The 19,621-nt window shown below is 52.6% G+C and overlaps 1 protein-coding gene across 1 annotated transcript in view; it reads left to right on the top strand.

Moving 5' to 3' along the window:
- The window catches only part of WSCD2 (WSC domain containing 2), a 115,608-nt gene extending 96,705 nt beyond the window's left edge, over positions 1 to 18,903 (top strand). Inside the window, exons 7-9 of the mRNA XM_044244119.1 lie at positions 3,399 to 3,563; positions 10,440 to 10,640; positions 16,776 to 18,903. Coding sequence (XP_044100054.1) covers positions 3,399 to 3,563; positions 10,440 to 10,640; positions 16,776 to 17,128 — 719 coding nt within the window. The 3' untranslated portion in view covers positions 17,129 to 18,903. The remainder of the gene's footprint in view (positions 1 to 3,398; positions 3,564 to 10,439; positions 10,641 to 16,775) is intronic.
- Positions 18,904 to 19,621: the final 718 nt, after the last annotated feature.

Genomic DNA, 19,621 nt, shown 5'->3' with positions numbered 1-19,621 from the left:
TTTTTTTTTTTTTTTTTTAAGATTTTGTTTATTTATTTGACAGAGTTCCCAAGTAGGCAGAGAGGCAGGCAGAGAGAGAGAGGAGGAAGCAGGCTCCCTGCTGAGTAGAGAGCCCGATGCAGGGGCTCCATCCCAGGACCCTGAGATCATGACCCGAGCAGAAGGCAGAGGCTTAACCCCCTGAGCCACCCAAGCGCCCCACACATTTAACTTTTTTTTTTAAGTTTTATTTATTTTTGAGTAATCTCTGTGCTCAGTGCGAAGCTTGAACTCACAAGCTGGAGATTAAGAGTTGCATTGCTCTTCCGACTGAGCCAGCCACGCACCCCCACATTTAACTTTGGACTCCCCAAAAACTTACCTCACAGCCTGCTGTTGGTCAGAAGCCGTACTGGTAACACCAGCATTGAGTTAACCTATATTTTGTATGTCACTTTTGTTATACACCGTATCCAAATAAATAAGCTAGAGAAAAGAGAATATTATTAAGAAAACACATTTATTATTATTATTATATTATATTATTATATGTATTATGTATAATATAATATTATTTATTGTATATTATAAAATTATTATATATTATTAATATTATTAAGGAAAACACATTTATGGTCATGTACTGGATTTATTAAAAAAAAAATTCTGTGTGTAGCAGACCTGCACAGTTCAAACCCAGATCTTTTGATGGTCAACTCTAAGTTGTATTATTACATGTCCATGTACATATCATTAATTATAATTCAATATTTACTATTTTTGGCTTTTTAAAAAAATTTTTTAATTTGGCTAATAAATTTTTTTTTTAAAGATTTTATCTGACAGAGAGGGTGCGAGCACGCACACAAGCAGGGGGGCAACCAACAGGCAGACAGAAAAGCAGGCTCCCTCTGAGCAGGGAGCCTGATGCAGGACTCTATCCCAGGATCCTGGGATTATGACCTGAGCCAAAGGCAGAGGCTTGACTGGCTGAGTTACCAAGGCTTCCCACTATTGATTTTTTTGAAGTAACATTTACATAGCATGAAATGCTCAGATTTTAAGGGGACCATTCAAAGTCAGAATAATCCATACCCCTATCCGAATATAAGAACTAACCAAGAATTTTACATACCTAGTCTTTATCTGCAGTGTTTCCAGGAAAACTGTCCCCAGACACCCACTTGGCATTAACAAAGACCAAAACTGGATTTATTTTTTCTGAAATCTGCTCTGAACATACTGAACCTGGGCGGTAGGTGATGGAGAGCTGGGGCCCCCCAACTGGAAGCCACAGCATGAGGAGAGCCACATTTGATCGGAACTCTAATGTGGGAGCCCCGTGTTCATACACCTTCCCTCCTGTGACCCTCCCAAGGGCACCACTGTTGTCAGTAGTCCCATTTTATAGGTGAGGAAAGTGAGGCTCAGACCCATCATTTTTCCCAGGGCACCCAGCAAACAGGTGGTAGAATTGGATTTCAGTTTAGGAACTCAGATGTTTCCCTGATGGGCTGTTACATCAGTGTGGACATCAGTGTGGCTCCCAGCAAGATCTTGGTAAGGGCAGGTCCTGCAGGACAGGAAAGACAACCCTGGGAGGAATTCTGTGAAGGGCAGGACAGAGCATGGTGTCAGGTGCTGCACAGAGCTCCGGGCGGTCACCAGGGCCTCTAGAGGGTCTGGGTCTGTGCATGAGCAGGGCGGAGCTCAGAGGGGAACTCCTGGGAACAAGGAGGAGCAGAAAGAGGGTAGAATGGCGAGTGTGGACAGCTCAGCCAGAGGTGGGATGGGAATGGGGTGAGGACAGAGAGGTGTTCCTTTAAAGAGATTTTTGTAATGATGGCATGATTTGTTCATGTGTGAATGTGGATGTGATGGAGCCAGCTGGATGAGAGAGAAGGGGAGGGGGAGGAGGGAGGAGATGGGACCCAGGCACGGGAGCGGTGATAGCCCTTCTCCCTTGGGAGTGGGAGGGAAGGAGGAGCGGGGGGCGGGGGGGGGCAGGGGGTCTGGTGGTCTCAGGGGAAGGCGAAACGTGTCAGGGGGACAGGGCTGTCTGCTGCCCTATTGTGGTAACTAAGGATCGAGCTCGTTGGTCCTGAGTGAGGAGGCAGGGCTAGAACCCCAATCTAGGATTCTCTCCTCTCCTGCCACAGCATGAGGAGAGCCACATTTGATCGGAACTCTAATGTGGGAGCCCCGTGTTCATACACCTTCCCTCCTGTGACCCTCCCAAGGGCACCACTGTTGTCAGTAGTCCCATTTTATAGGTGAGGAAAGTGAGGCTCAGAGTCCCCTATGCTGGGCCTTCCCTCAGCTTCCCTTGCATCTCTAGGGGTCAGAATAAATCAGCACGGTGCCTTCTGTGCTGCAGTAGGAGGTGTTGGGCCTCGGACAACAGGAGCACCCTCAGGACTCCGTAAAGCCAGAGAATCTAGACATACACATGAGGAAGATGAAGACTAAAAAGAAAAAAAAAAAAGGAAAAAAATCTCCCCTTTGAGTACTTTGTCATTTTAATGTATTTATATGTATTATGTCAATCCTTACAAGATTCCTATAAAGTAAATACTATTATTCCCCATCTGCCCACCCGCTCACCATCCATCCTTCCATCCATCCACCTACCTACACATCTGTCGTCCATCCATCCACCCAAGACGCTTTTATTATCCCTACTCTGTGCCAGAGGATATAGAAATTGCTAGAGAATCAGCAAAGGGCATTATCAAATCATCCTTCGAGTAACAGTGGAGATGCGTGACAAGGAGGGGAAGGACCCCATTCGGGAAGGCTAGCCTGGGGAGGAGGGAAGCCAGGCGGTGCTGATTCGGCAGAGGACAGGGAAATAAAACATCAGCCTGGCAAAAGCGGGGGTGGTGAGGGCAGCAAAGTCTCTCTCTTACTGTCCCAGGGGGTTGCTGCTGGGTCAGAAAGGAGCAGAGCACAGACAGGAAGTGGAGGCCAGCAGGTGGGTGGGAGGGGTGAGCCTGGAAGGAAACATGAGCCTGGCCACACCCGGCTTGGAGGCCAAGGTCAGAACCCTGGACTGGACCCCACGTAGGCAGATGACTTTGGAGGGTTGTCTTCTAGAGCAAAGGATGGTTGGGGCGGTGTGAGAGTGAGTCTCTGTGCTGGGGGGAAACTGAGGCAGGAGATCAGAACTAGCCGACGTTCATTGAATTCCTGCTACCGGATCATCCCTCCTCATCCATGGTCTCCTTCAACCCTCATGTCAACCCAGTGACAAGGAACCATTTTTCTCCTTTTAGCCATGGGAAGGGAGGGGGCCCGGGGGAGTCCCAGTACACGACCTGGGTTGCAGGGCTGGGAAGGGGTCGGGGTGGGACTCATGCCCTGCTCCCTTCCTGTCCAGCTCCATCTGCCTGCACCTGACCGTGTCCTGCCCTTTGCAGACAACCGCTGCATGGACCGAAAGTTCCTCCCAGCCAAGTCCAAGCAGCTCATCGCTCTGGCCAGCTTCCCCGGTGCCGGCAACACGTGGGCTCGCCACCTCATCGAGCTGGCCACCGGCTTCTACACTGGCAGCTATTACTTCGACGGTTCCCTCTACAACAAAGGTGAGGAGGCCAGAGTGGATCCACCTGGGGAAGGGTAGGGGAAAACCCTTCCTGCATCCCTACTGTGTGCCACTTGACTCACCTGGGCATGGTTGCTAAGACCTACTGTGCGCTCAGTACCCTGCCTCCTTGTATGCCCCACAAACGTTGCCTGAGCAGCATCTACTCAAAAAGGGACATTTATCAAGCTCCTACTATGTGCGCTACCTTCTCTCTCTGGCTAGGGCACTGCAACTTGCCTGGAGCCCCAACTCTAGCCAGGTCCCTCCCCACCAATGTCGATGGACCAGCATCTCTGTGCTGAATACAGAGGGAAAGAAGGAGGCTCATTTGGGGAGACATTTACTGAGCACCTACTATGTACCAAGTGTCTTACCTACCCTGAAGCCAGTGGTATCTGCTCTGCGGGTGCTTTATTTTCCTTCTGCTCACAAATGTTCACTGAGCGTTGCTGGGCTCCAGAGGCACTTCCTAAGTGTAGTCTCCTGGCAGGCATTTATGGAGTGCCGACTGTGTGCCATGTGCTTTGTGTAGGTTTAGATGGTCATGGACAGACTTCTTTGGCCACCAAGAGCCATGCCAGGTGCTCCATTTTTAGCCCGGCATAGTAACCCTAGGACATAGGATGTGGTACCATTTCCCAGATGCAAAAACTGAAGCTTGGAGAGAAAAGGTAACTTACTCCAAGTCGTGCAGATTGTTTTCAACAGTCTGGTTGAAAAGGGATTTCAACCCTGGCTGTTGAGGGATTACAGCCTAGGACATCCCAGTTTCAAAGCCTGCATTCTTACTATTCCCATCATCTGGGCAAGAAGACCCTAGGGGTTCTTACTGGGAAATTGAAAACCTTGGGTGAAAGCCCCATTGGATGTGAGGACCCCTCCCAGCTCTGGCAGGGGCATCAGGGAAGCAGCTCTATTTGTGAGAGGTTTTGTCTTTACACGGGGCAGCCTGTGGCTGTGGGTCTTTGTGTCTGCAAACCAGATGAAGACCCGCTTACTGGCTGTGTGACTTTGAGCAAGTTTCTGCACCTCTCTGATCCTGCGTCATCATGCACGAATCAGAGATCACGGTATGTCCCTGGTGAGGTCATTGTGAGAGTTAAGAAGTTGCTCCATGTAACAGGCTTAGCACAGAGTGAGCCATCAGTGTAGGCTGTGAACACTACGGTCTGGGGACCAGGCTCTAGGAGAGCCAGGGGACCTCTGTCTGAGGGCGGGAAGCGGGAGGGAGGAAGGTCAAGAAGGATGAAAAGGGACGGTTTGAAGGGCGGAGTTAACAAGCGGTAAGGTCTGTCTTAGGATCCCGATGTTTGGTAGGACTGATTTTTTAGTTTTGGCTTATGCGATCATTTATTGAGCATGAAATGTGTTTGAGGCTTCAAGGTGAGGGTTTTTCATGCTTATATCAGGATCTGAACCCAGGCCCAGCTGTCAACACTATATCCGTGCTTTTAACAAACACTTTGTCGTACTGCCTTTATGGGGGTTGTTGGGAGGAACCCAGGCAGAGTACGGAATATCTCGGGCTTGTCCTAGAGAATGGCAAGGAGAAGCAGACTCAGGAAGCATCCCATGGCTGGCCCTTGGGCTGGGGCAGGAACCCTATTTATGGAATTACAGAGTTTACAAATATAAGGGTCTTTCAGGATCATCAGTCCAGGCATTCAAAGTGGTTTCATCTCCTGTGTTCATTCCGATGAATCCCTGTTTTAGGTTGATGTGTTAAGAAGGATTCTGAGGTTCTCTTTAAGTGCCTTAATCTAGTAGTGATGCCTGTTGAGGGTGTAGAAGGGGGAATGGTGGGCTATGTGCCTGACAGGACCACCTCTGATCTAACTCCACCTCCGAGGACCACCTCTGATCTAACTCCGCCTCCGAGGACCACCTCTGATCTAACTCAGCCTCCTAGCTTCAAAGGGAAACTGTGTCTTAAGACAGAGTCAGGGGATTGACTCTTCAGACTGAACGCTGGTAGTTATCAGGTGTGGGACCTTGGGCAAGATTTCATTATTTCCCTGAGGTTCCGTTTCCTCATTTATAATACGGGGATGTCAACAGCGAATGCACACTGGTTTTGAACAAAGATATAAGACAATGTTATGAGGCTCTGGTGTTAAAATACCATTGGTCAGTCCTGCTAACCCCAAGTCCCTCCCCACATGACCTCTGCAGCTGAGACAAATTCAGCTTAAGGAAATCCTCAAACGCTGAGGGTTGGGGCGTGGGGCGTGGGGAGGGGGTTTGCCACCCACTGGCTGGTTGGTCTGCTGCCCCCTTTGAGTGTCAGGCTCCAGGTAGGATGTGGTCTTCATAGTTGGGAAACATGCCAGCCATGCGCCCATGACTGTTCTCTCCCAGGATCATCAGTCAGTCCCCACCCACACCCCATCCTAGCTCTTCTGCCTGGAAACCTGCTCTTCCCAAGCCGAGATCACAACCCCCTTCCAGCACCTCTGGCAGACTCCCACATCCTCCTGCCCCATCTTCCTTGTTCCCAGAGCCCTCTTTCATCATGGTCCCTATCTTTACAATACGCCATGTCGCCCTTAGTGATACTAAGTGTTGTGGGTGTTTATGGAATGTCTGCGATGGGCCCAGCTCTGGGGTGGGTGTTTTCTATATTTTGTGATTTAGTCTGGGGCAGGGTTGTGCAAAAGTGCACAGGACTCCCCCTGGTGGGGGAGGAGTCCCAGAGAGAGGCTGAGGATGGGGGCAGTGATGTGAGGAACAGGGGACTGTGTGATTGGTCAATGACCATTCAGTGGCATTGGATGGTGGCAGGGGTGAGGGCTGGGGGTGTGATGCAGAAGGGACAGCCAGGACTGGGTGGGCAAAGCCCTTGAAAGCATATTACGCTGGGGCCCCCGGCCGGGTGCGGAGTGGGGTATGGAGGGATCTCGGGCCGAGGAGTGGTGTGCTGGGATTTGTGTGTGTGAAAATACGCCTCTGGCTGCAGAACTTGGAGAGGATGTCCAGCTGCAGGGACAGTAGTGGGGACAGTGGGAAAGACAGTAGGAGCCCATTGATTGGAAGTGAGGGGCCTCAGGGATGGGCCTGGAGGGGGTCGGTTTCTGTAGGATGAGCTGATCCTCCAGGGACTCTGGCTTTGTGATATTTCAGAGTTTCCTCCCTCATCCCTGCAGCTAACTAGCTGGATAAGGGGGGACAACTCCCCCACCTCTCCGGCTTGAAACCTCCATCTCCTCCTGTATAACAAGCTTGTGTTCAGTGGGTGACCCCCAGGGTCCTTCTAAGTCTAACGGGCTGCTTGGCACTTTCTCTGTAACCTCCTCTTCTCTCCTCCTGGCAACAGCCTGCCCCCCCGAGGGGCTGCTGAGTGAAGGAGGGGTACGGGGGAGAACATTCTCCTGGAATCCGAGTGTGTGTGCCACTTGCATTCTGCCCCCTCTTGCCCTTACCCAGAGAGGCTGGTTATCTGCAAAACGTGATTTTCTCTGTGTCTGTGTCCATCTGTCTCTGTCTCCCCTTTCTCCTTTTTTGTCTTCTTCTTTCGTGTTTGTGTCTGCTTTTCCCCTTCTTCCTCCCTCTCCCTAGGCCCCCTCTCCCCTCTCTGTCCCCCTCCCCATCTCAGGGACCCCACTGCCCGGAATGCAGGCTCCAGCTCTCTGGGCTGAGTGAATCCCGAGGCAGGAGGGGCTGGGATGACTGCCCAGAGTTCGGCAGGGCCTTTCTCCGCTCCTGGGGGCCACACAGATGTGGCGGGACGTGGATGAGGCAGGCTCTTGGGGGCCTTTCCCTCCCCAGTAAACAGCAGGGCATGCAGAAATGTGGAGCCCTGCCTCCTGCCCCTCTCCGTGACAGCTTCTTTAACTGCAGAGTGCACAAGCATATGTCATAGTGGGCGGTGGGGTGGAGAGGAGAATAAATAGCTTATTCTCCAAAGCCTCGACCATTGTCTGTCTTCTCAGAGTCTCTGAGGGTCCCATGCATGCCCCAGTGAGCTGCTACTATGGTGAACCATCAAAGGAACAGGATTGAAATGCTCCGCACAGATGCAATGGAGCTGGGTACTGCATCACGGAGGAGTGGAGAGGGAGCCCCCTGGTGGTGGAGTTCAGCAATTCCGCTCTGGCCCCCCTCTTGCATCCCTGATTGAAATCACCTAGAAGGCCCTCCCTGGAGGCTGCTGGAGCAACCATCCCTAGTTCCTCAGGCAGGCAGATCCCATGCAGATTCTTAAAGGCTCCTTCCTAGACAGAGAACTCCTCTCTCTGGGAGGCATTGTGCTAAATGGAATTTTCTCCACCTACCTACTTTTGCAGTGCACCTTACAGACTAACTTCTTAGGAGACCTACATCTAGAGTCTAGACCAGGTCTTTTCCAATATGCGTAATCTTTGTATCTTGATAAACACTGTGCTGGGTTGACTCTACCATGTAACAGAGAAATGGACTCCAGGTCTCACAATGCACCAAAGCTGATTTTTTTTTTATTAACATATAATGTATTATTCGCCCCAGGGGTACAGGTCTGTGAATCATCAGTCTTGCACAGTTCACATCACTCAACATAGCACATACCCTCCCCAGTGTCCATCACCCAGCCACTCTATCCCTCCCCTCCCATGCCCCAGCAACACTCAGTTTGGTTTCTGAGATTAAGAATCTCTTATGGTTTGTCTCCCTCCTGATCCTGTCTTGTTTCATTTTTTTCCTCCCTATCCCCTACAATCCCCTACTCTGCTCTCAAATTCCTCATATCAGAGAGATCATATAATTGTCTTTCTCTGATTAACTTATTACACTAAGCATAATACCCTCTAGTTCCATCCATGTTGCTGCAAATGGCAAGATTTTGGGTTTTTGATGGCTGCATAGTATTCCAGAGTGTATGTATACACATCTTCTTTATCCATTCATCTGTTGATGGCAAGAGCTGATTTAAACTACTGTAACCCCTCTGCCACGTTTCTAGTTCTTTTTCTTCTCTGAGAACCTGTATGTGTCCTTATGTAATCCCCGCACGTGTTTTTCTCTTACTGTGCTCGTGCTGAAATGCATTTTGGCAAAGATAAAATGCCATCCTAGATGGGAAGTTCCTTGTCTGTGTCGTGGGGCACTTTACTGATGGAATGCGGGGCTGCATGCCTTGAAATTGGACCCAGCTCGTGGGTCAGCGTCTGTATCCCAGGCTCTGCTCTCCAGCTCCCAGACCCCACTCCTCGTTGTGCCATGACATGGAGCAGTCTGTGGGGCTCCAAGACTGGGTGAATATTTCCTTGTGGGCAGGGGCCAGTGCTAATTTGCAAGGCTAAGATACTTCCTGAGGTTTCACTTGGCAAGTCCCAGGATGGAATCTAGCTCAGGATATGATATTCCAGTTCTTGTGACTCCAGCGGGGAGTCGGGGGGTGGGTTGTTGTACCTTTACTGAAACTGGAGTTTTACCTTTTCTAAAACCTGATCTCCGGGAACAGAAATAGGTACCAGGCTGGCCTCATTGTAATCCACCTTATTAAAAGCCTCAGAAACCTTTGTGCATGGGACAAGAAGAGAAAAGGGGAGGAAGCGTGGCTTCTCAGCCCATCGTGTCCCCCCCAACACTTGTTGTCATTGAGCTGCCATTGATTGAACTCCTCCTCTGGGCCTCATTGATTTTCTCAAACAGCCCTGTGAAGGAGAAGCAGTGTGGTTCCATTTTATAGATGAGGAAACGGAGGCCCAAAGAAATAACTTGGAGTTGGAAACACAGCGGGTATCTTGAAAGCGTCATCTGAGAACATTTCTACTTGGCTTTCAAGATGCCATCCAAGCGCCTTCGCTCCCGGGAGAGCAGGAGGCCCAAGAGCTCAGTCTCTGGCACCTAGATGGCTTGGGTTTGAATCTTGGCTTCATGTCTCCCTCCCTTGCTCTAGAGCTTGGGCAAATTCTTTGATCTCCCGGTGCCTCAGTTGTCCTTATCCATAAAAATCTCTCCTAGGATCAATGCAAGCATGGAGTTGCCCAATTACATGAAAGGCTCAGGTCAGTGTCCAGCATACCATTGGCGCCAGAGAAACATTCTCCTGCAACCCACAACTTCTGTCAGTTCCTCGGCTTTTGAAAGGAAAATCTGATCTTGTTCTGCTGTCTTTTGCTTAAATCCTTTTTCAGGGATTCCTAATCTTTGTGGTCTTAGTGCTGAACTCTCTATCATGACTGCTACAATCCGATCTGACTTTACACTCCCCTCTTTTCCCCCTCAGAAGTCATCCATGTGACACATTTCTTCTGACGCACCCCAGGACCTTTATATCTGCTATCCCCCCACACCTTTCCCTTCCTCTCTTGGGCCAGTCATTCCTTCTCATCCTTTCCATGTCAGTTTACACCCCTTCCCCTCCAGGTTGCACCCGTGTCTGTTTCACGAGTCTCTCACCATCTGGGACCAGCAGCCTTGTAGTGCACATCCTTCTCACAGTAACAGCAGAGCATATAAGACTAAACGAACATGTGACGCACCTGGGGGCTATGCTAGAAAACCCCTTCTATCCTCATTGCCCTGGCCAGAGAGAGTCACGGGGCTATGCCTGGAGACCTACACTCCACCCAAAGAGGACTCCCCCAGTGCGTCCCTCTCCGGTGCTTCTTGGGGCACCTGGGCACGAAATCCCAGCCACTTCTCTGGCACAGTGGCTCATTGTGGTCAACGAGGTCATGATCTGCATTACCTGACTCCCAACGACGGCAAGACCCATGAAGATTTTTGCAGATTTTATTCCCACCTGCCAGCACAGTGCCTGGCACACAGGTACTCAGTAAACATGGGCAGAAACAAGTGAATGCAGCAGGCTTCCTGAGTTGGCCTGGGGTACTGGGCAGGACTCCTGTCCCTGGGCTCACTGCTCTGTATCTCCCTCCTCTGACTGGAGCAGGGTTCAAAGGTGAGCGGGACCACTGGCGCAGCGGCAGGACCATCTGCATCAAGACACATGAGAGTGGCCAGAAGGAGATTGAGGCCTTCGATGCTGCCATCTTGCTCATTCGTAACCCCTACAAGGCACTCATGGCCGAGTTCAACCGCAAGTACGGCGGCCACATCGGCTTTGCTGCACACGCCCACTGGAAGGGCAAAGGTACTGAAGGGATGGGGGTGAGGGGCAGGCTGCGTGTGGGGGTGGGCGGTATAGCTGGTGCTGGGTGCTGCCGGGAATCCAGAAGGGTTCCCCGTGGCCTCCAGCCCATGAGTTGCACCTGCTGGGAACCCAGTGGGGTCACAGGCAGCTGTCAAGGGCATGGGCTCAAGAGCGAGACTCCCTGGGTTCAGACCCCAGCTCCACCATCTCCCAGCACTTCAGCTTGTCCCGCCTACACAAGGGGGTTAATAATAGTGGAGCTCTAAGAGTTTAACCCTTTAAAAACACTCAGTAATTATGGAGATGGAGATCCTCATGTAATTGATATGGGATGGCTGGAAGCAGTTTCAAGAGCCCTTTCCTGGGAGTCGGGAGACCAGAATCCAGCCCATGGTCAGAATCCAGCCCATGGTCAGTGGCTGATGGCCAGGAGGTCACTCAAGAGCCCCCTAAGAACTCACAGAGCGTCATTTCAATGTACCACCTCCAACAGCTCTGGGTTGTGAGGCTCAGAGAGGGTAAGTGACTTGTGTCAGGTTCACACCAGTGACTATGCCAGCTGAGGAGTGAAAAAGTTGGCCCCGCAGCCGTGAATCTTAATATGATCGGGGTTTGAGATTCACTTCTGGCACTTAGTAGATGACAGCTTTGTGGATAAAGATCTCAGTCCAGAGCCAGTGGCCCACGATGGTGGTGAGAGCGTTGAAGTCAGACCCAACCTTGAGCATCTTGAAAAACTTTAAGCCCTCTGGCTCTTAAAATCCCATATCCAGGACACCTGGGTGGCTCAGTCGTTGAGCGTCTGTTTTCGGCTCGGGTCATGATCCCAGGGTCCTGGGATGGAGCCCTGCATTGGGCTCCCTGCTCTGAGGGAGGCCTGCTTCTCTCTCTCCCACTCTCCCTACTTTTGTTCCCTCTTTCACTGTCTCTCTCCCTCTCAAATAAAATCTTTATTAAAAAAAAAAATCCCATATCCATTATCACCCGCATCTCCATCACTGTAAGGAGAGTCTTGAAACCCCATAATTAACCCTGTTTTAGAGATGGGGCGAGCCAAGTTCAGAGAGGTAAAGAGGCTTTCCCCGGAGGTAGTGGACCTGGGGTTTGACCCCACAGTTTTGCTCCTGAACCCAAGCCCTTAACCACTGAGCTATGATGACGGATGGGATAAAATGTCGATGGGACAGTGGGGTCAGTCAGTCCTGTTGGTGCTCCGTAAAGGGGAGCTCCCTCCACCTTAGCGTCCAGGAACCAGGCTGCTTCAGCCTCAGCCTTGAAGGGGTGCTCTCCCACTTCACCCCTCCTAAAGCTGCTCCAAAGCCCCCACACACACTGCCCCCCGACATATACACAGGTGTTAACGCGGCCATCCTGTGGTTAATGATGTCATTCCTTAAAACCCCTGGGCCTGTCTGGCCACGGGGGCCCTGGCTTCCCAGTTCAGTCCAGGGGGTCCTCTGTTCCTCCCCTTGCTTCATTCCCCCTCTCAGAGGGTGGAAGCTTAGGTGGTGACATTTGTTCCACTGTTCCCAGAAGAGGTTTCTGATTCATTTGTGGAACGGTTGGAAATGAATACTCAGGGCCAGGCTGAGAAGTCTGCAGGTGCACTTGGCAGAGGCCTGGCTGAGCAGAGACTTTGCCAGCCCAGCTGGAAAGGACCTGGGGGCGACCAAGCCCAGGGTCCTCAGTCCCTGCCACACAGCAGCCACACCTCCCTGGAGGAGGGGGGACAAAGCCCAGTGCCCCGACCACGGTTCCTTGCTGGAATGCAACCTGGGCTCTGGTGTTATCTTTTTTTAAAGCTCTCGCTGCTTCTAGAGTGCAGGTAGGACCCCAAACCTCGGTTGACCCTCTATTGATTAACAGGGAAACTGAGGCCCAGAGAGAGGCAGGGACCTGCCAAGGTCATTCGGGCACCCAGGGACAGGAGTAAAATCCAACTGTCTGCCTCCCAGGCTTCCTGCTGCCCCCAGGGGAAGAGAGGGGACTCCATGGGGCAGCTCCCAGCGCTAAGTTCTTTTCATTCATTAGGTCATTTAAACCTAATTCCTGGAGGAGGTAAGAAAGGCTGCTGGTCACCGCAGCATTCCATTGCACAGGTGAGAAAACCAGCCCAGGAAGGGAGCAATCCCGGGGCTAAGCAAGCTTGACCCCAGGCATTGGCTCCCAAGCTGTCTCTTACCTAGGAGTGACCCTGGCTTTGTGATGAGTTCACAGCTTGCCCGGCTTGGCACCTGGTCTCAGGTTGAGGCAGTTCCAGTTCCCAGGAGCCGCCTGGCCTCTCTTTCCTCCCTCAGGGCAGCTGGGAGCTTGCAAACCGAAGGTTAGGGAGGAGTCAGGACCTGCTGAAGCACGAGACTGCAGGGCAATGGAGAGAGAAGGTTCCAGCACACGCATCTCCTGGCAGGGGCCCTGGGGTCCCCACAGTAGCCTGGGATACAGCCTTCTCTCTGTATCCCCTCCCGGGCCTGACCCAGGTCTTCAGGGCTCTGAGAGCCTTCCCCCAAAGAACCCCTTTCTTTCTTTGCTCTTGGCTTTCCCATCTGGCCCCCACAGGCACTTGAGTTGAGACCCTGGCTTTAGAGTGCCCTTGCCAGCCATGCCAGAACACATAGCCTGGGGGAATGGGTTAGAAGCGCATATCCTCCAGCCCCACACCTTCCCACCCCACAACCTGCTGCATCAGAAACTCAGAGGGGGCCTGGCAATCTGTGTTTTCCCAGTCCCTCCAGACGTTTCTGATACACACTCCAATTTAAGAACCACTGCCTTAAACCCTTGCTGCTCCCAGAGGGGTCTCTGTAGCAGTGCCTTGACCCCCACCTGGAAGAGGGTTTAGAAAAGCCCAGCTCAGCCCTCAGGATCCCTGAATGGGAATCTGCACTTGAAAAAGATCCCCGCCCCACCCCACCCTCACCTGAAGCTTCCAGTGCACTTGAATGTTTGGGCATCACTGCCTAGTATGGGAGGGTTCCCCACCCCCCCCAAAAGCAGAGGTCCCCGTTGGGGAGCAGGTCCACCCCTCCCTGCCAGTGCCTGCTTTTCCATGTAGAGCTGGAGCAAGGCTCTTGCAACCCTCCCTGCGCCCCCCATTTTTGGTTCCATAATGTTAATTTTACAGTCTCCCTGGAGTGGGTCCAAAGCAAAGTTTTATGTGATATGATTACACAAGGTGAATTGTCCTGGATCCGTTTAATGAAACAGACTGTGTTTAATGATTCCGCAGGGAATTAAGTGCAGTTAAGCTATTAATCAGGCCCTGGTTCCTCCCCCTGGAAGAGGCAGGAGCTCCGAAGGGCCCTGCCAGTTGCTCGTGGGTGACTGTTTTGGCGGAACCAGTGCCAGGACCCATGGTCTGGGGCTCAGCGTGCCTTTATGACCCACTGGGACGGGGATCCTGTGCTCATCAGGGCTTTTGTTTGTAATTTTTATTCTTTTTAGTAAAGTAATTCAGGAGCTTCCAGGAAGGAACCTGGGGGAGTAGGTGAGCAGCTATTGCTGAAGCAGCCCGGGGGGCTCAAGCCTTGTTGGCGGGAAGCGCTGACCCAGCTGATGGGACATAAGGGGGTGCGTCTTGGTGACGCCAGGGCACTTACCTCCAGAATCCTCGTACCAGCAGCTGACATTGAAGGAGCCACTCCTGGGGCCCGGGGCCGGGGTCCTTGCCCCTCTGCTTCTGTTCCCTCTCACGTCCAGGATGCAGGTCTTAGCACAGTTCTTTCACCGATGGGTAAACCGAGTATTGAGACCAACCGAAGTCCCCACACTGCCACAGCTAACAGAGAGAGGAAGGGGGTTGTGAACACTGCTGTCTGCTTCCAAAATGGTCTGTGCCCAGACCCTGAGCCTTAAACAACCCCTGAAGAAGCACCCAAGGCTGGGACCGCCCTCTGCAGGCCCCTGACCACCCAGCAGATGGGTCTTCCCTCTCCTTTTTGGGGGGAGCTTGTGCAGCAATCCCCCCAGCAAATACCTGAGATGATTAGTCAGAAGTAGCCCGGCCTAGAAATCTGATCCGTGTGCTCCTGGGCAACTGAGTCCCACCTTCATCCTGCTGGGCTTCTACGGTAAGAGCAGCAGGTGTCTGGACCTCGTAGGGATGTGTGCCGGGGAGTGGGGGTGAGGGGGGGTGGAGAACTCAAGAGGGGGCAGACTCCAAAAAAAAAAAAAAAAAAAAAATTACAACAGACTATGTACATGCTCTATGTTCCTCTAATCACTCAGATACATCTGGTCTTAACCCATTACAACAGTGTGGGCCCAATTAGCCAGACACCTTGTAAATCATCTATCGTAAAGATAAAAGATATCCTTGTCCCCAGCATTCACGTTTCCCTAGCAGCAGCGGTGTTCCGGGCGCTGGGGGAACAGGAGGCTCGCCACGGGGTTGGATGGGTTTTGCAAAGAAAGAGGAGCCCTTTATCATGTCACAGTTTGGCGGTGGGGAATTCCAATTTAGTTCAACAGCCTTTCGTTCATTGAGCCCCTGCTGGGGGTAAGGCAGTGGGAGGGAGTCGGGTGAGGCTGCTGGTGCCTGGGAAAGATTAGGACCTGGGGCCTGGCTGTGTGACCTTGGGCTGGTCACTTCCCTTCTCTGAGCCTCCTGTCTCCTCACTGGTGATACAAGTCAGCAGTAGCCCTTTCCCTTCAGGGTACACTTTAGGATTAAAGGAGATTGTAAGTACCCATCACCCAGCAAAGGAGGAGGATGTAGTTGTCAAGAAGCAACTGGGCTCCCCCAGCCCAGCTGGGGAGACTGATAGACCCTCGTTCAAAAAGCAGATCCCTCTGGGGGGTGCAGGGTGGCATTGCCTCTGTGAGCAGCAGGGGGTCTGCCTTCCGGGTTTCAGAGCACCTGCCTGTGACTGTCCATCGGGGGCTCAGAATCTCTTTCTCCCTTCCCAACGTTCTCTGTGACACCCCCCTCCTCTGCAGGGACTTCTCATTCTGTCCATTTCGGCAGCCCCAGGGCTGGCTTGCAGCTCTTTGAGATCCTCTCTGGGGCTTCCCAAGCAATCAGCCACATTCTGGTGTAGCCTGTCTTCAAGCCAGACCACCCCAACACACTGTTCCCTGTTCGTGACAGTACCCCCCCGCTGCCAGATTACCGCAGCAAGGTAATAAACTGAAAACAAAAACAATCCAAAACAACAACAACAAAAAAACATGATGAAAAGTAGAACAGTAAGGCAAAGATGGCAAGATAGATAATCTGACTTAAACTATACCCCCAGCCTGGCCTACTGGAGAGAGACACAATACACGTGGGGGTTGTGGAGGGGGCAGTGAAGCCCAGAGGCGGCACCAGCCTGGGCCTGGGGAGTCCAGGGAGACAAGGTCCTAGCTCAGAACAATGACAGGAAGAGAAACAGGCAGCATTTACTGAGCACCTACTGGGTACGGGGTGCTGTGCTAAAACCCTCAGAGCCTTTTTTGTTTATGGGCAAGTCACTTTTTTGTTGTTTTAAATTCAAGTTAGTTAACACATAGTATAGATTATTAATTTCAGGTAAAATTTAGGAGTAATCCATTGCATATAAAACCCAGTACTGATTCTGTCAATACCTTCCTTAATGTCCATCACCCAGTTACCCCATCCCCCCGGCCAAACCTCATATGCTTTTATTCACTTCTCTATTCCAAGGTCCTACTCTCCTCCTGTGAGTATATAACATTACTAAACAGGACAACTTGATCGTTCAAAGCCCAGACTTTGAAACCAGACTGTTTGGTTTCAAATCCTGGCTCTGCCATTGCAGAGCTGTGTGATCTTCAGCAAGTTACTTGACCTCTCTTTGCCTCACTTTTGGGTTCAAGGAAGAGAACGGTTGCCTTGAGGAATAAGCAAATTACTAGCTACACTAATACAAACGTATATAAAAACACAATAACATGCACTTATGGAGAAGGCTGCGGCAGCCATGCAGGAAGCACCCAAGAGGGGTTACTGTTCTCTCCAAAGACAAGGAGAGGCTGAGAACATTGCAGGTAGCAGCAACAGCATGGAGGTGGGAGGGACTGGGCCATTATGGGATCTGAAGGAGCGAAGGGCGTTGCCATAACTGCCTTGATCCTGACCCCGGTCCTCTGGGTGCCCCTCCCCTTCTCTGAGCCTGCCCTGCCTCCTCTCCCCAGAGTGGCCGGAGTTCGTGAGGAACTACGCCCCGTGGTGGGCCACTCACACGCTGGACTGGCTCAAGTTTGGCAAGAAGGTGCTGGTGGTGCACTTTGAGGACCTGAAGCAGGACCTCTTCGTCCAGCTGGGCCGCATGGTCAGCCTGCTGGGCGTGGCTGTCAGGGAGGACCGGCTACTGTGCGTGGAGAGCCAGAAGGACGGCAACTTCAAGCGTTCGGGCCTCCGCAAGCTCGAGTATGACCCCTACACAGCCGACATGCAGAAGATCATCTCGGCCTACATCAAGATGGTGGACGCGGCCCTTAAGGGGAGGAACCTCACGGGCGTCCCCGACGACTACTACCCCAGATGATGCCTGGGCTGGGGAAGAGGGGGTTGGGAGCCCCCACCCAGCTATTCTCCTCCCTTGGGGAACCTCCCCCCCAACCTGTCCTCTCTTTCTGGTTTGGGGACAATCCCCATGGTGGCTGTTGGCCCTCAGTGGAGTTTCCTGCATGATGAAGGAAGCTCAAGGGAAGAGACCGTGGGGGCACTCCCCACCCAACTCCCTGCCTCCCTTGGAGGGGGCTGCTGGTTTGGGGCACTCGAGCCCCATGGACCCTTGCCTGTCTCCGGTGCCCCAGCCCCCACCACTCAGGATCCCGCCTGTAGGGAGCGAGGGCTCACAGTGTCCCCAAGAAGCAGGTGTCCCACTGCAGAAATCAAAGATGTTGATTCGAGAGCTAAAGGGCTGGTCGAGGGAGAAAGTGTCCCCGGGTGCTCTTCCCTTCCAGGCTGAGCGTTCACGGCCTCCCCTTCTCTCCTCCACGCCCCAGGGAAGCAGGGACTCCAACATGGACCCAGGTTGCTTCTGCTGGAAGAAGGGTCTCTGACACTCGGAGCCTCCATAGAGGCGTGGTACCCCCAGGAGGTTAACGGGCACTGCCATGTGGGGGTCGGTGTGAGGAGTCCACCCCCCAGGTCCCACGGCTCCGAGAAACAATCTGGTTGCCAGAATGCTGCCCTTCCCTGCTCCCCCCCCCTCACTGTACCCAGGAGGGGACCTTGGCATCTTTGATCCCACTCCCAGGGGTCCTCAGGTGCCAGCACTTAACCCCAGGATGGTCACATGCCACAAGCAAAAGCTTGAATAAGACTGACCGCACCCGGGGCAGCTCTCCCACAGTGGGGCCCAACACAATGACCCTATACTGCCCTCTGACCCCTAGCGGGGGGTCCTTTGCTATCCAGGTGAGAGAGCCTGGAGTGCTCCACATCAGGTGGGGACCTTGAGCCACACAGATCGCCCTCTACCTTCCCAGATCACCGACCACCCCTTGGTCCTAGTCCCGTGGGGCCAGCTCCCCTGGAAATGATTCTTTAAGGAAGAGAATGGTTCTTTCGTTTCCACAGAAACACACCTCCCTTGGTGGTAAGACATCAAACCAAAGGATTCTCCAGGACCTGGGTCGCTAACCATCAGTCTCAGAAAGCACTGATTCAGGACCCCATCTGTCCCACCTCGGATCCCAGTGGCTTCACGTCCTGCCCACACCTGCACCGCCCCCTACAACATAGACGCAAAAGCCATAGGTCCCAGAGCTTTGCTCTTCTGTCTGGAGCAGCTCCCCCGTCAGCCCCTCTGAAGGCTTGGGGTGCAGATAAATGCTCTTTCCCAAATACCCAAGAGACTATGGAGAAGGTGACTGTAAAGAGATCTATTTTTTTAAGAGGAATATAACTACTACGTTCTGCCCCTTGGCACCTGGCCACGCAAAGAGAAGCAGGGCTTAGGGACTGGGCCTGTGGTTCTCTTCCCTGACGCCCTCCTCTGTGAGATTTGCCCCCCGCCCAGGCTCAGGACCCAGCCAGGGAGCCCGGAATGTATTTTGTACCATGTTTCTCCCCCCTCCTCCCCACCCTAGGCTAGTTTCTAGTCTTCTGAGAAGCAGTAGACAGCATGGCCTCCCCTCCCACGGGGACATCTGCTCTCTCTGGGAGCCGTGGGGTCTGACACCTGGGCCCGTTCTGCTGGCGGTCGCCGCAGGCCTCTGTCTGAAGATTCCTCAGGTCAACACCGTCATTAAAAGCGAGTTTTGTTGCTGATTCTACCACGTGGTAGAGTGTTGTGTAAGGCGAGTTCACAAACGTGTTTTTCTCTTTTTTTGGTTCTGGGGCAGGTCGTTGTGTCTGTGCTTGGGAATTTGGGGGTGTGGGGTGTGTGTGTGTGTGTGTGTAAAATTGTGTTCACCTGCCCTTCTGAGTGAAGAGACTGCGTCCCCCATGTTCACATGACAACTTTTTTTAACCACCCTACTTCTAAGGCGTTTGTGTCAGTCCCATGTGTAGACAGGAGCGGGCCAGAGTACCTGAGCCCCCTGCCAGAGATGGAGGTGTCTCTGTCTCTGCCCTTGATCTTTGGGAAGTATGCATATGTGGGGGCGGGTGCATGGGTCTGGAAGAGGTTGTCTAGGAGGGATGTCCCTTCTGCGTGCGAGCAACAGAATGTGTCCTGAGTGTGCAGTGCTGTGCACCTGTGTGTGCAGAAGGAACCCGTGAGCACACAAGGGGGCGGAGCAGGCGGCTTCTGGGAGGGACGAGGGTTTACATACAGCCTTGTGGAAGGAGATGGGGAGGGAGGTCGGAAGCAGAGCTGGGGCAGGCAGAGGAGGGGCAGGGAGAGACTCCCCCCCCCCCGCATGGGGGAGTGCTCAGGAGGAGGGGGGAGGAGGCCTTTCCCCCCCAGCCTGGGTTCTCTGAAATAGGGAGGGCAGGGCAAGAGCTCAGGGAGGGGGAAAGTGTGAGGCTGCTCCAGGACCAAGGGCAGGGTCTTTCTCTTCTGGGGCTTCAGAAAGCCTTCTCCAGG

The sequence above is a fragment of the Neovison vison genome, chromosome 3 (genome assembly GCF_020171115.1).
Source record: "Neovison vison isolate M4711 chromosome 3, ASM_NN_V1, whole genome shotgun sequence".
Taxonomy (NCBI): domain Eukaryota; kingdom Metazoa; phylum Chordata; class Mammalia; order Carnivora; family Mustelidae; genus Neogale; species Neogale vison.
The sequence above is the reverse complement of the archived record's forward strand: the minus strand, read 5'-3'. Positions and strand labels throughout refer to the sequence as shown.